Source organism: Gekko japonicus, unplaced genomic scaffold (assembly GCF_001447785.1).
Source record: "Gekko japonicus isolate JY-2015 unplaced genomic scaffold, Gekko_japonicus_V1.1 scaffold155, whole genome shotgun sequence".
Lineage (NCBI taxonomy): Eukaryota > Metazoa > Chordata > Lepidosauria > Squamata > Gekkonidae > Gekko > Gekko japonicus.
The window spans coordinates 258,947-272,901 of record NW_015167534.1 but is presented as its reverse complement, the minus strand read 5'-3'; the positions used below and the strand labels follow the sequence as shown (position 1 = coordinate 272,901).

General features: G+C 38.5%; 1 protein-coding gene across 1 annotated transcript in view; it reads left to right on the top strand.

Annotated features, from left to right (window-relative positions):
• Positions 1 to 7,668: 7,668 nt before the first annotated feature.
• Positions 7,669 to 13,955, top strand: part of MPDZ (multiple PDZ domain protein) — a 113,289-nt gene continuing 107,002 nt past the window's right edge. Inside the window, exons 1-2 of the mRNA XM_015413485.1 lie at positions 7,669 to 7,701; positions 9,497 to 9,663. Coding sequence (XP_015268971.1) covers positions 7,686 to 7,701; positions 9,497 to 9,663 — 183 coding nt within the window. The 5' untranslated portion in view covers positions 7,669 to 7,685. The remainder of the gene's footprint in view (positions 7,702 to 9,496; positions 9,664 to 13,955) is intronic.

Genomic DNA, 13,955 nt, shown 5'->3' with positions numbered 1-13,955 from the left:
GCATGTGAGGGGCGGGGGAGTGGAGGGGCTGGAGGAGGAGGAGGAGGGGTTAACGGGGGGGGGTACTCACTTGGCTGCTGCAGGAGCAGGCGGGATGCCGGTCGGTCCTGCTTCAGCGCCGGCCTCGGGTAGGAGGGAGAGGGATGTCAACAAAAGCCCGTTTCCGCTGGCTGCCTCGATGTGTGTGTGTGTGGTTTTTCTATTTCTTTTTTTTGGCGAAATTGAGATTTGTGGGCCAGGCTGGGGCGGAGAGAAGCATCTTTCGCCGAGCCAAGTCACTCGAAAAGAAATCGGAGGTCCTGCGAGGAAGAAGGAAGGGGGTGGGGGAAGGGACCAGGTTGCATGCGCAGTGGAGTGGGGAGAAGGCAATGAAACCGATGAATGGGAGCATCCTCCATAGGCAAAAGAGCCTGTCTGGCCAGCTTATTCTTCTATTATCCATGTAGTAACTGCAGAGGAGTAGATGGAGCGAAGAACAACTCGCTTAAAATCAAAGCCATGGAGCGTTTTTGGCTTTGGGCAGGAGTGAGTGTGGGTCAGAGATACACTTCACAAGCTTTACTTCCAGTCTCTTCCGCTTACAGTTCCTATTTAAACAATAGCAGAAAGATCGAGTTCTCTTCCTCCCCCCCTTTAAATACATGTTTACCAGTATAGTTAAGATTTTAATTTGCTGTTGTAGCAAATTAAATCAAGGAGGTGATAATTGTACCAGTTTTAATTAGTTGGGTGTAAAGAGTGGGGTGAATTTGTGGATGCAAGAAGTAGGTGATTAATATTATAGATGTATGATCCTGTGCTTTCATGCTATGATAATTAACTCAGAACAGCAAATACTCTCTGATCTCATATTGACAAGGTTCTATAGATCAATGCTTGCTTGAAAATGTAATTGAAAAGGTGGGAAATCAATTTTTATCATACTTGAAGTAGTCTGATTGAACATTCAGGTTGACTAAGTTGTGTTAAATGATCCTTATCTGCACTCTTAATTTTCTCTCCAGAACTTATACTTGTTTATATATTAGCAGATTATTATATATAAAATCAGTCTCCTGTGTAATGAATATGTGTGTATTAACATACCTTTCACTGGACATGATGCAAAAATATTTGCCCAATTCAACACTGGGACAGTATAAGCAAACTATGCCAAGTACTATTTAAATTTTTGAGATAATTGCATATCTGTAGTAAGAATGTAGGTACATCACAGAAATAGGTGCACATAAGCTCACTGATTTCAGAGCACTTAATTTATGGTTGGGTTGTGACTGTTGAGTTTAAGTGGAGTGCTCAGTATATCATAATCATCAATGTCTTCTCTTTTGTAAAAATTCCCATTAGCAAATCTCAGTGCTGTTCTGTGTAGATGGTGTCATTGGAATGTTAAACATTCCCTAGAAATAAGGTGTTGCTAACAAGTTGAGATATTTAGCCATCTTCTTGGTGGGTTCAGAATAATTTATAAGGTTGCAAATCAAGGGTGAATTCTTTCCTCAACTAATTCTGCAGATCCTGTGGGTGGTTTGTTCAAGACATTGAAAATTATGTTGTGTACAGTATTTTGTTTCTAATTATTATAATTCTTAATCTAGGTTTAACCCCCCCCCCTGCATTGATAGATCACTAGTTTGTGAGATGTAGTTAAACCAACAAAGATTCCTGTGGTATCTTAATCAGAAAGGTTGTGGACCACTCCCAGCAGGAGAATGCTTCTTTTTTCTCCTCCCCCCCTTATACAAGATTCAACAAACCATTACTTACAATATCATGGCAAACCATAGTTTTTTATTATTCCAAAACCACTAGCTTTGGTTTTGTTCTCTTAACTCCAAACCAGGACTAAAATGTAGTTTGGAACCCTGATCTGGAAGGAGAAGCGTAAACCATAGTTTGTGATTTAAACAACTTGCCAAATTATGATTTGTTGCAAAAGTTAAAGTGATTAATTTCTGAGTTACCTGTGAGGGCTGATGAGTGGGGGACAAGGGTGTGTGTGCATGAATCTGGGGATTTCTAAGGCTCATCACTTCAAACTTTTATTTTTGTTACATGGGAGTCATGCCATGGTGTTATCTTCCTAGTTTTATCAAATGCTGAAGTGAAACAATGACTTGTTTTACCAATACAGAAGCTTGCATTCCCTTAGTTATTCCTGTTTCTTCTTTATTTTCAACAGAGCAATATGCTTTTATATTCTTCTAATTTCACTTAATTTGATAAATGTTCTTTCCAAACCTTGCATTGTAAATATTGACACATTTTCCCACTGTGAAGTGTAAAACATTTTCCTGTCATGAGTTGAAACAGAAATCTGCATAAACTTCATTTCTGGGAAAGAATAGTACTGCATTAAATGCTAGTATAGGTAACCCTTATTTCCATTTGGCTCTCTACAATTTTGGCATCTATAACACATCAGTGATTTTTTTTCTATGATAAATTGTTGGAATTATATGTAGTAGGTTAATATCTAGCATACACAAGCCATAATTTAGTCATTAGATTAAAGGCAATTATAAGAGGCTTGCCCAGTCCAGCCTTGTAAGAAAGTCCAAGTGCTTATGGGTCTGTAGCAGAGTGTGTTATGGTATTCATTAAATCAGTTGGATTATGTAAATCAGATGATTAAATATTTTTAATGTCCATTCTTCGGACATTTATTATTTATGTCTGATTTTAGAGCTTTTATCAACAGTGTGCTGTAAAAGTGTACCCTGCATATAACTTCACTTATTTTGAGTTTTTTATTATTAGTAAGTTTAAAATATTTATATGATGGCACTCTGATTGGTCAAAACATTATTGAAGAATCAAATATTGTCAACTAATGATCAACTGTTGAAAGTATAAGAACTGTAAGAGAGTATTATGGTATTGATAGAAATCTAAGTTGGCTGCCTGAAAGCTATGAAAATGAATTCTGAACTGTTACAATTGATTATTATTAGATGTACATAATGCTTTGCAAATATAAATACATACTTACCATATTCAAGAGAGTTGATAGTATGTATTTGGAAACCTCATCTTTAAAGAGTTCAAATTTTGCACATCTATCCCTATGCTCAAAGAGAAAAAATAGTTTTAAAATATGATTAAACTGTAGGTCAGGGTGTGTGTGCATGTTTGTACACACCATAGCCCCTGGCTAGAGAGTTTGGAGCCCTCACTACATACAGTTTTTGACTTCATGGAATGTTTCTCATGTTTGGATATTGTCAGTAGTGTTGGCAGTATCTGACAGTTCAATTCGTTAGCACCCTCGCCCCACCATTCTCAAAACAAATTGTTTAACAATAAAAAGTAATGATTCTTATAAAGCATATAGTCACAAAGTAACTAAACTGTATTTCCTTTTACTTGTATTTACATCTGGTTATGATTTGGGACCAAGTTGTAGTGCCAGGTGTGAAATAATTAGCTGTGCAATGCCAATGCTTGTGAAAGGTTACATTTTTGTCTGTTTTGTAAAATAACATTTCATCACTGAGAAGAAGTATCCTCAGAAGAAAATTCAACTGTGAATTGTGATATATAATTATTTGGGCTAATAATAATACTTCATAATTAGTACTGATTGTTGTCCTGGCCTGGATGGCCCAGGCTAGCCCAATCTCATCAAATCTCAGTAACTTTGTTAGTATCTGGATGGGAGATAGGGCTGCCAACCCCCCCCCGGTTTGCCAGGGGTCCCCCGTTTTGGGGGGGGTTCTACCCGCCGCCGGCCAGATGGCCAGCGGGGGAAGCCCCACCCCCAACACCCACAGCCACCCCTCCCTTTAAGTGTGTGGAACCCGTGTTTCCTCCCAAGCCCGATCTCCTCTTGAGATCAGGCTCGCAGGGAAATGCCAGCTTTGTGCATTTAAAAGGGAAAAGCAGCTGCTCTTAAAGGGGAAACACCGGCTCCTGCTCTGAAAGGGGAGACGCCGGCTCCTTTAAGTGCAGGGAACTGCCGTTTCGGGAGATCTGGCACCCGTCGGGTGGGGGGGCGGCGGACGTTCCCAATGTGACATCATCACGTCGGGGATGCCCTGCCCCCTCCAGGAATGACCCCAAAGTCCCCCGCTCGGGGTGGAAGATGGACTTGGCAACCCTAATGGGAGACCTCCAAGGAAGTCCAGGGTTGCTGTGTGGAGGCTCCTAGTGTAAAACATGGATGTGAAGATCTTCTGAAAGCAGTTGTGTTTAGGGCATAAATATATAAGGTAACCATTTCACATTCTCAAATATGTATTTGTCTTGTGTTAGCAATGGTATTTCTAAGTACGAGAACATTTCACATAGTCACTACTGGAAATCCCTAACCAAAACCCAGTATCAATGGAAACAAAAAGTTTTTTCTATGATTTTATGAGGTTTATAAGTCTTATTAAACGTGACATTTACTAAAAATTGTAAATGTTCCCAGTGGTTTTATATTGCTTATTTTCTACTTATTATATAAAGTAGTCATTGAGGTAGAAGAGTATAAATTTGTTAAGGATTGCACTGTGACACTACAAATTTAAGAGTATTCACACAAAGCAGTTAACATTGAAAAAGAGGTAGCATGATGCACTGCATGTTTGCATTGATTTTTATGTTGTTCCTGTAAGAATATAGAAGGACAATTGATTTGTTTTTATTTGTTTGTTTATTTAAAACATTTCTATGGTTCCACCCAAATAGAGTTCCCCAGGCAGTGAACATCAAAACATTACAATATCAAGGCATTAAAACAGTATGAGTATATATAAAATATTTCAACCATTCAGTAAAACATACACACACAACAACAACACAGTCAGGGAAGGAGGGCAAATGACAGTGGGGGAGATACCAAACCAAACAAGAGAGTCTTAATCTGCTGGTGGAAGTCAACGATAGAAGGATACAGATTAATCTTGTTTTGATATAATTCTGTTTAAATTAATCTCCATACAGTGGCATAGTTTAGTTATTAGTTTTAGTCTTGTTCTGTTAACATATGGCAACCCATTGTGTGTACATACTTACATACATATATGTGATGATTGGCTGTTTAACCTATGGGGAAAAATGGTCATCTGAGTGATCAACATTAATTATATATTTGACAAATATTTTTTAAAAGTTAATTTTATAAGAACAAAGAAAGATAAATGAATTACCAGTGGTTTGATACTTATGCTAAATACGAAGAAGTTAATTGTTACTGTAACACTCATTGTGTATATATGTGTGTGTGTGTGTGTGTGTGTGTATATATATGTATATATGTATATATATATATAAATAAAATGAAGTAATACTATAATTTAGTGCTGTTATATAAGGTTCCTATAAATGGGAACAATTGGCTGGATAAGTGTTCATTTTGGTCCTGTCCTGGAACACTAGGGTGCTTAGAGTTTAAATGACATTAAAACGGAAATTAAAGTAATACCAACTATGTAAAAAGTTGGCTTTTATTGTGTTCAGTATGCAGTAGTCAGCTTCTTCCCTTTTGGAGATGCCTGCAGTTGTAGAAGTTGGCCAGTAGGAGAAGCTTTGGTATGCTGTATGAGATCGGCCCCTATCTGCCCCTGACTGCTTCAGGGCTAGGGGGCAATCTGCCTTCATGCCCTGTCTTGCACACAAAGCACAACACAAAGGAACAAAGGAACTAGGTAAGCTGAGCCTGATATAGTGCTATTCTTGACCTACAGACCTTATCTTGGTCAATGAAGAGGCATGGTAGTAAAGAGGTAATAAAGATACGCATGGGAGAAGGCCCACCCTAACAGAGGCATGGCCCAGTTCATTTAGAGCTTTAAAGAAGATCAAGCTCACTGAATTGGATTTCAAAGCTGACTGGCGGCCAATGAAGATTATATTGGTACTGAAATGTACTAATTTCAGAATAATTCTGAATTGGTAAACTACTTCAACAAATCACAGAAAGTTAAAATTTGGCACAAACATAGTCTAATCTTTGCTGTGATTAGTACACAAACACATGTAAATAAATACAACAGGATACAACCTTCCTCTCAAAAATCCTGGTTCAGAGACAGGGAGCCTCTAGGCTTGTGGCCAAATCAGACCTCTATCATTCCCTCTGGCCCCTCAAAACTCTTTCATGACATCTCATTAATTTAGCCTCACACTGTGTTTGGTCTAGTCGTAGACTCATCACTGTGGGTGGTGGTGTCTTTTTTAGAGATGTGTATAGTTTGTGCCAATTCCCCCTGCTCTTAGATTCTGTGACCTGCGTTTAGCTATTTTGCATATATTTGGTAATCCTGCCTCTGCTGGTACTGGGGCTGGGAGAGGATTTATGCAGTGCCTGAAAGTTCCATCTATAACCTTTAGGAGCCAAGCCCTGTGTTGTCTGGCTTTTGTGATTTCAACAGATGGTATTTGATTTTTCAAGATTATCTCTGAAGCGAAATAGCTAGAAAATCCCTTTAAAAATGAAAGTGGGATGTTACTAAGTGTCAGATTCAAATTGTGTATGGTGTGATCATATATGTTTGATATGAACTAATTGCTGACCACGTGGGTTCCAAAGGATTCCCAAGAGATATGTAGGCAGGAGACCTCAATCACATTCCTGTTTCAGCATCCTGTCTTGAGTGTTTCTGGGCCCAGTTTTTGCTAATCTAGGAGAAAGCAGGGAAGTATGTATGTTGGGTGGGAGGGAAAATTAGTATGTCTGTGGATAAGACAATTTGTCTATGCATAAGAGATAGTATGACTTATTCTTCTGCAAACATATGTGTCATTTGGTGAGATCAGTATAACATAGGCAATGTGGCACTTATACACAATGCACTTCCTCTCTTCTGTTATCACAGAAGGTTGCTTCACATAATATCTAATATCTAAACTATCTAATGAATGCATGGGCCTGGATATTAATGTTAATTCCAGCAAACCTTTGATAACATCATCACTGTGATAGTAGCTACAAGGTAAGGTCAGTTAGTGTACTTTCTGTCTTTGGCAATGTGTGTTCGGTAGTCTGAGGGTTTAAGTGTGATCATTTTTATCTAAAATAGACCATGTAAAAGTTAAACAATACAATGTCTGTTAATGAAACATACAGAAGCTTCTGGTTGGACACTCTTAGACACAAAAGCTGTTAGAGAATAGTTGTTGGAGGATAGTTTTCAGAACTTTTTTCTTTTTTATAAAATAGCTGGAATGGTACAGACTAGGAAACAGAACTGTGAAATACTTAACATCTAGGATTTTATTATCGGCTCTTCTTTGCGAAGAGGCTCCACTACAGTCCACTTCCCGTTATGCCCATGCCCCCTGTTTTGGTAAACTGGAAATGGCAATTATAGTATCACATTGCCTGATGTCTAGTAAAGGAAAAATAAGCCGTTGTTACATCTTTCTGTGCCAGGATAGAACTTGCAACGGGGTGCTCTCTCAAAATGATCTCTCAAAATGTAGTGCTACAGTGACATGCCATGCCATGAAAACAGCACAAGTGTTTGGGATTAGTTTGGTATAGTTCACATTTGTATATGCAAAGAAGTGCATGAAGTATAACTGAATTAGATTTTGCTAGAAATGTTAGCTTTGAATGCAACTTGGACAGAGTAATCATTGGTTTTCAGTTCATGTTTTTAGGATTTAGTTCCTAAAATCCCCCCCCCTGTTTTTATTCTAGAAAGACCTTGTATTGACAGCCATTTGGTGAAGTGGAAACTGAACAAGTAGAAGCCATGCTGGAAACAATAGGTAAGACTTGAAACTAAAATATATGTTTGCATATTTAAAGTAAATTCGATTTTTCATTTTAAAGAGCTGTGCCGAACTGCATTGCCTTATTTTTTAATTCAAAATAAAGAGAGGCATGAGAATCATTAGTAAACAATTCATTGAATGAAATCCAGTAATACAGATTTCATAGTTACTTAATTGCATTTCTACAGCTAATTTGAAAATGCTGTAAAATTAAGTGAACATTGAATTGTATGTAGCATTGTCTTAAGTTTTTATTATTTATACTTACAACTTAGATATACCTATGAATTATGATTTCTCAGTCATTTAAATAAAAGGTTAGACCCTGCCAGTTATTTCTGCATGTGCAACAGGGGTGATTTCTGCCAGTTCCCCACTCCTGCAGTAGACCTCCAACTCCCCCATCATGCTGTTTGTGGAGGTACCCCCAAAGCAACATTTTGGGGAGCATTTGGGGATGCAACAGGTGTGAAAAGGCAAAATCGCACTCCATTGATTGTAGGGATGCCAGCCTCCAGGTGGGACCTGGGAATCCCCTGGAATTACAGCTCATCTCCGGACGATAGAAATCAGTTCCCCTGAAGAAAATGGATGCTTTGGAGGGTGGATTCTCTGGCATTGTTCCCCACTGAGGTTCTTCTCCCCCCCAGGCTCCATCCCTAAATCTCCAGGAGTTTCCCAACCTAGATCTGGCAACCCTGCCCCCTCATTCCCAGCTGGTGGCCAGGGGCGACTTTGCATCCCTAGTGGATGGAAATCTTTCTGTCTGGAGATTTCCAGTGGGATCCGAACCAATGTTTCCTATGCTTCACTATATATGGACTGATTTTTACTGGTATGTCTCAGTTTGGTGTAGTGGTTAAGTGCGCAGACTCTAATCTGGGCGAACTGGGTTTGATTCCCCACTCCTCCACTTGTAGCTGGCTGGATGACCTTGGGCAAGCCGTAGTTCTGATAAGAGCTGTTCTTTAAAAAGAGCAGTTTCTTTCAGAGCTCTCTCAGCCCCACCTACCTCACAAGGTGTCTGTTGTGGGGAGGGGAAGGGAAAGGAGTTTGTAAGCCGCTCTGAGACACCTTTGGGTAGTGAAGGGTGGGGTATAAATCCAATCTCTTCTTCTCTCTTCTTCTTCCTCTTCTTCTGCCCTGTCTTATGGTGGCTTCACTTTATTACTGTTTTCTTTGCAAGAAAAAGTGGGTGGGAACAATATGGACTTTACTCTAGTGAATGGTTCAACATATATTACTTGCAGATCAGAATAAGTTTGGAGAGCAACGAAATCTGGACTGCCATATAAAAGCAATGGGCTGTTGTCCTTTGCAAGATCGGGAATGGACGTAGAAGAATCAGGTCCATGTAACCTCTGTGTTGAAAGGCCAAGGGAGACAGTAGTTGATACTCAGTAAAAATGTCTGGCTGTCCAGACAAGATTGATGATTGAGCATAGTCTCTGCTATGGAAATGGTTTAAAACAGGCAACCAAACAGTGAATACGATAAGGTGAAGTCTGCCTTACTGGTACAAATCAGGAACCACAGTAGATAGTAAAGCAGCAAAGTAGGAAAAATACCAGAGTTTGGGAGTGGGCAGACAGGAAAATAATAATATCTAATAGAAAGCCAAAGGGCCAAAGCATAAGTTGTGTCCTTTAGAGTTGTGTATATTTGTATAATGGATACCTGACTTGTTGTTCAAACAGTATGATGGAGAGAAAGTTCAAGTAACTGGTCATGTCTTGGAGCATATATACATATGAAAACGGGACAGTAAGTAAAATGCATGTTCTTACAGATACCAATAGGGCTCTCCAGGCAGTGGAACGCCTACAAGCAAAATTGCGGGAACGAGGTGATACAGCAAATGAGGAAAAATTGGGTTTACTGAAATCAGTGCTGAAAAGTCCTTTATTCAATCAGATCCTGAACCTTCAGGCTTCACTTCCACAGCCAAGAGATCAGGTAGGACAGCAGCATCTCTGGGACAAAGTAAATGCTGATAAGACCTTGTAAACACTTTCATCTGATAACTTTCTGTGTCATCTTAAGCAGACAAAATGGATACTAAGCAGCATTGCTCTATATGAAAGCCGTATTCCAACATTTCATTTGAATTTAGTATTTCATTTGAATTCAGTAAATTTTGCTTTTTTGGGAAATGATATATGTACAGATTTCTCTAAGGGTTTTGATCCTAGTTAATAACCTGTGTATTACAGCCTAAGCATACTATTCAAGTTAGGATATCTTTCTAGTGCTGTATTTATTTTTGCCAAGCTCAATAATTAGCTTACAATACACATTTTAAAATAGAGCTACACTTAGTCTAAATATGACTATTTACTGTGTTTCCAGTGGCAAAGTGTTGGCTGGTGTGAATACTTGTCATGTTAATGTTAATTTTCAATGCATGCAATAAAGAATTATTCTTTAAATAAAAACTTTCTCCAGAGCTCTGGAGGACTTATCCCATAACACATTACAAACAACTACAAAAAGTTGTAGTATTTAGTACTTTTGAAAGAAGTGCTGTAGGCACAGATGGCTCTATGAGCTCAATAATTTTTAGATGGTTTGGAGTCAGAACTCTGTGGCCAGTGAGTTCTGAAAGCTTCCTCCCTCAGGAGTACAATGCAAACATATTTATTGCCATAGGGTAAAAAGATAATTGGGAAACCATCATGGTTCAGTTGTAACATGCCAAAATCATGGTTTAAGGAAGCTTAATTCATGATAAACCATAATAGCTGAATTCACCATGGTTTTCATTTGACCAACAAGCTGTATTCAGAAATTATGGTTTGCAGTTGGCTTTCAAATAATACTTTTGCTAACCACGGTTTGACATGATGTCTGAATTAAAAAATCATAGCTATAGCTCTGACTTGGGGTCTAGCTATATGTCAGTCAATCAATCAGTCTTTATTGCATTAGCAAAAAAAAAAAAGCCATAGCAACAATGCAAAGTAAAATGGAAATGTTCAACAAGGGTAACATTTGAAAAATAATAAAATAATAAAGAATTGGTCTAATATTAAGAAAGGTTAGTCCAGTGACAAATTACAAATGACACATGACCAAGAGTGGAGAAGTCATGGTTCAGACATACTTTGGTCAGCATGCCCCGTCATCTTTTTATCCTTTATGATGGTGGCAGCAAATCTTGCCATTTGGAAAGTAATGAATTTGTCCCTATGCCAATAATTCTAGCTGTATATTTTTCTCAAGTACATGTCCTAGTTTGATCACTGACATGTGCATGGAGTTTTTATTTGGACTGGTACCATGGCCCATAGGCAGTAGAGGTCTAGAACTTCTTTCTGTGATTTTTTCCTGAAACAGCCCAGGTGAGTTGCTATTTGTCCAGTGGGGGAATTGACACTTAGCTATATGCAGCATTCAAAGGGACAAATAGCCACATCCTTGGAGTGTTTCAAGTGTTGTAAATGGTGTAGAGTAAGGTCCTAGTCTCTTCTTCATGTGCACCATGGTCCTGAACCAAATTGGGCTCCCATAATTCTGGAAAGCATAGAGCTCCCAGAACACGTCTGTGGTCCAGCAGGGTATACTCAGGAAAATATATAGTTATGCCCTCAGGACAGTAGACCATTATATCTAGATAAAAAATAAGTAAAAATGAGACAAGCAACCCAACTGATTTTATGGAATCTCAGACCATGGTTTGGATTCTGAAATATGAACCGTAGTACCTTGGCTGAACCAGCATGTTTGGGCCACTTGATAGTGGAAATACAAAAATGTTCTACCAGTTTTTCCCATCACTCCACTGCCATTTGTTTCCTCTGCAAAGGTTTGGAAAAGACTCTTCCCCTTACTAGTCCTTGGTGAATGGAGAGGCCTTTGTTTAGTCAGACCACATCACAGAATGGTGCAGGTGCTTAAGCCACACTTTTCACTATATCTCATTTTGTGGAGAAGCTGATCTGGGAATAGGTGTTTGGTGTTGTTCCAGAAGATGTGCGCGTGCCTGAAGCTCAGTGTGCCCAAACATCAGACATGCCAAACATACAATGGTTTTGCGTGCGCTTCATTTTATTTGTATTGGGTGGCAGTCACTAATTCATTGTGTGAGCTTTGTCTAACAGTCAGAACTTTAGAGAAGACACTCGTGTTGACATTATGAGGAGAGTACTGTCCATTTGTTAACATTTCCACTATGGAAGAAAAAAAATGAACCCTATTATTCAGTCCTGCCTGAATGCATCATGTGAAACGCTCCTGAGGTACAATACCATTTTCAGTGGGGGTGTGGCGCCAGTCATTAGCAGGAATTTGCTGAAAACTGAATGGAATTTATTTATTGTAAGAAATAGGACAGTATGCTTTAGCAAGCATATTAATGTGCCTGGCTTTTTCAATCAGTCATGTGATGCACAAATAAATAAATAAATGTGTGTCTGCATGTGCCATGTCTAATAGGGCATGTTTTAAAAGACAAAATATACATATATATTTGTCAGTGATCATCACCAGACTTATACATGTGGTTAAATCTGGTACACTGAAGTAAATAAATTTAAGGCATACTTGGTATAACAGCAGTTTACATCTTGACCTTTAACCACCTTTTCAAGAAGTACAAACATTAAAAGCACTTTTGTTGCTATTCTGAGGACGGGTAGTGTTAGAGGCTATGACTTTTTCCGTATCAGCTGAAGACAGAATTATTTTGTTCCGAGCTCCTGTTTTTGCTATTACAATTTACATTTCTATGCTATCTACTTTCTGCTCTTTTATATTTATTTTGGCATTAGTTAGGAAACAATTTCTTCTGTAGATATGGAGTTCCGTTGTCTAAGTCCTAAGGGTTGGGGGGAAAAAATCAAAGCTTTTGTATTTAGTACATTGAATTTCATTTTATTTTTTAAAAAAGCATCGCACTTTCATATTGATGCTCTGCATGTTTTATTACCTGTGCTGAGATGCCTGTTGATAGGTGCCATGTAAGCTTTTTCATTAAAATAAATAAATTTGTTGCTAATGTTGAGAGTTTTAAACAGCAAAGTAAGCAAGATAGATAGGAGAAAAATCCCAATAGCTTGGAATGAAGCGGAATAGAATCAATGTTCTCTTTCAGAGTAAGAAAGTGGTACCCTGCCTTCAGCGTTCATTTGCATGTCAGCATACTGAAAGCAAGCACATATTCTTCCTCTGAGCATTGCCATTCTTTATTGGATGTTTGTTTTCTAACTCTGATGCCACGGCAAAAGCCCGGCATTTGAAGATAAGGGAGCAAAAAAAAAAAATACTATGTTGTTGTGAACTTCTCAAGTCTTAATTTGATTTTTTAAATAATTTAAAATATTTAAATACTTAAGCAGTAATCACTCAGTGCTGGCAAGCCACCCTCCCTCTATCAGTGCTTGTTTCTCTTTCCTCCATAGGAAAAGCTCAAAGCAGTGCTAATGAGAAAAATCCCTTTCCTTGGCTGGGCAACATTCTTCACATTTTTTCTTGCAAGTTTGAAGATAGATTTTTACAGGGTGGAAAAGTACTGGCTGCAGTGTAAGGGCCTTGCCAGCTTTCTTATGCATCCCTTTCAACTCCTGTTTTAACTTCTTTAATTGTTTCTGTTAACCGTTTTATTCTTTAGTAGTGTCTACATTCAGAATTTTGCTGAGATTTAACTTCTTTTGCTTTCCCTTGATTTGTAGCCAGTGCACACTTTATTGTGAGAAAATGTTTGGGTTTATCCCATAATTCTTTTGTGAAGAGCTAAACAAAAATATGAAGAATGTTGTATTTGAAAGGGAAACTCTAGACAGCTGGTTTTGTTGGAAGACATTTTGGAAACTACTCTAAATTGTAGAAGCATGCATGTTACCTTTTTAACAGCAGTTCCCCTGAGGCCCAATTTAAACGTGACGTGGCACAATTTGACTTGGGTCATGCCAAATCTCAACCAAGGGTAAAATGTGAATACCAGCAACTATAATATAAAGATAATGACCATTACAAAGAGATCATAGTATCTTCCCACCCAGTCACAGGTAGATCATCCTTCTTCCACAGGGACATCTGCCTCTACCTTCATGAACCATGGGTTAGATCCATCAAGGAAAATTAATACAAGCACAGTTTTTAAAAATTGGTGGGAAAACATTTAAAGCTTCTAGGACATACTGGATGCTGCTGATCTAAGGGTTACTATTTACAAAAGACGTTTAAAGGGAGAGTCCAGTGTTAAAGTGCTGAATTAGGATTCATCAAGGAGTTCAACATTATGTCTCCCC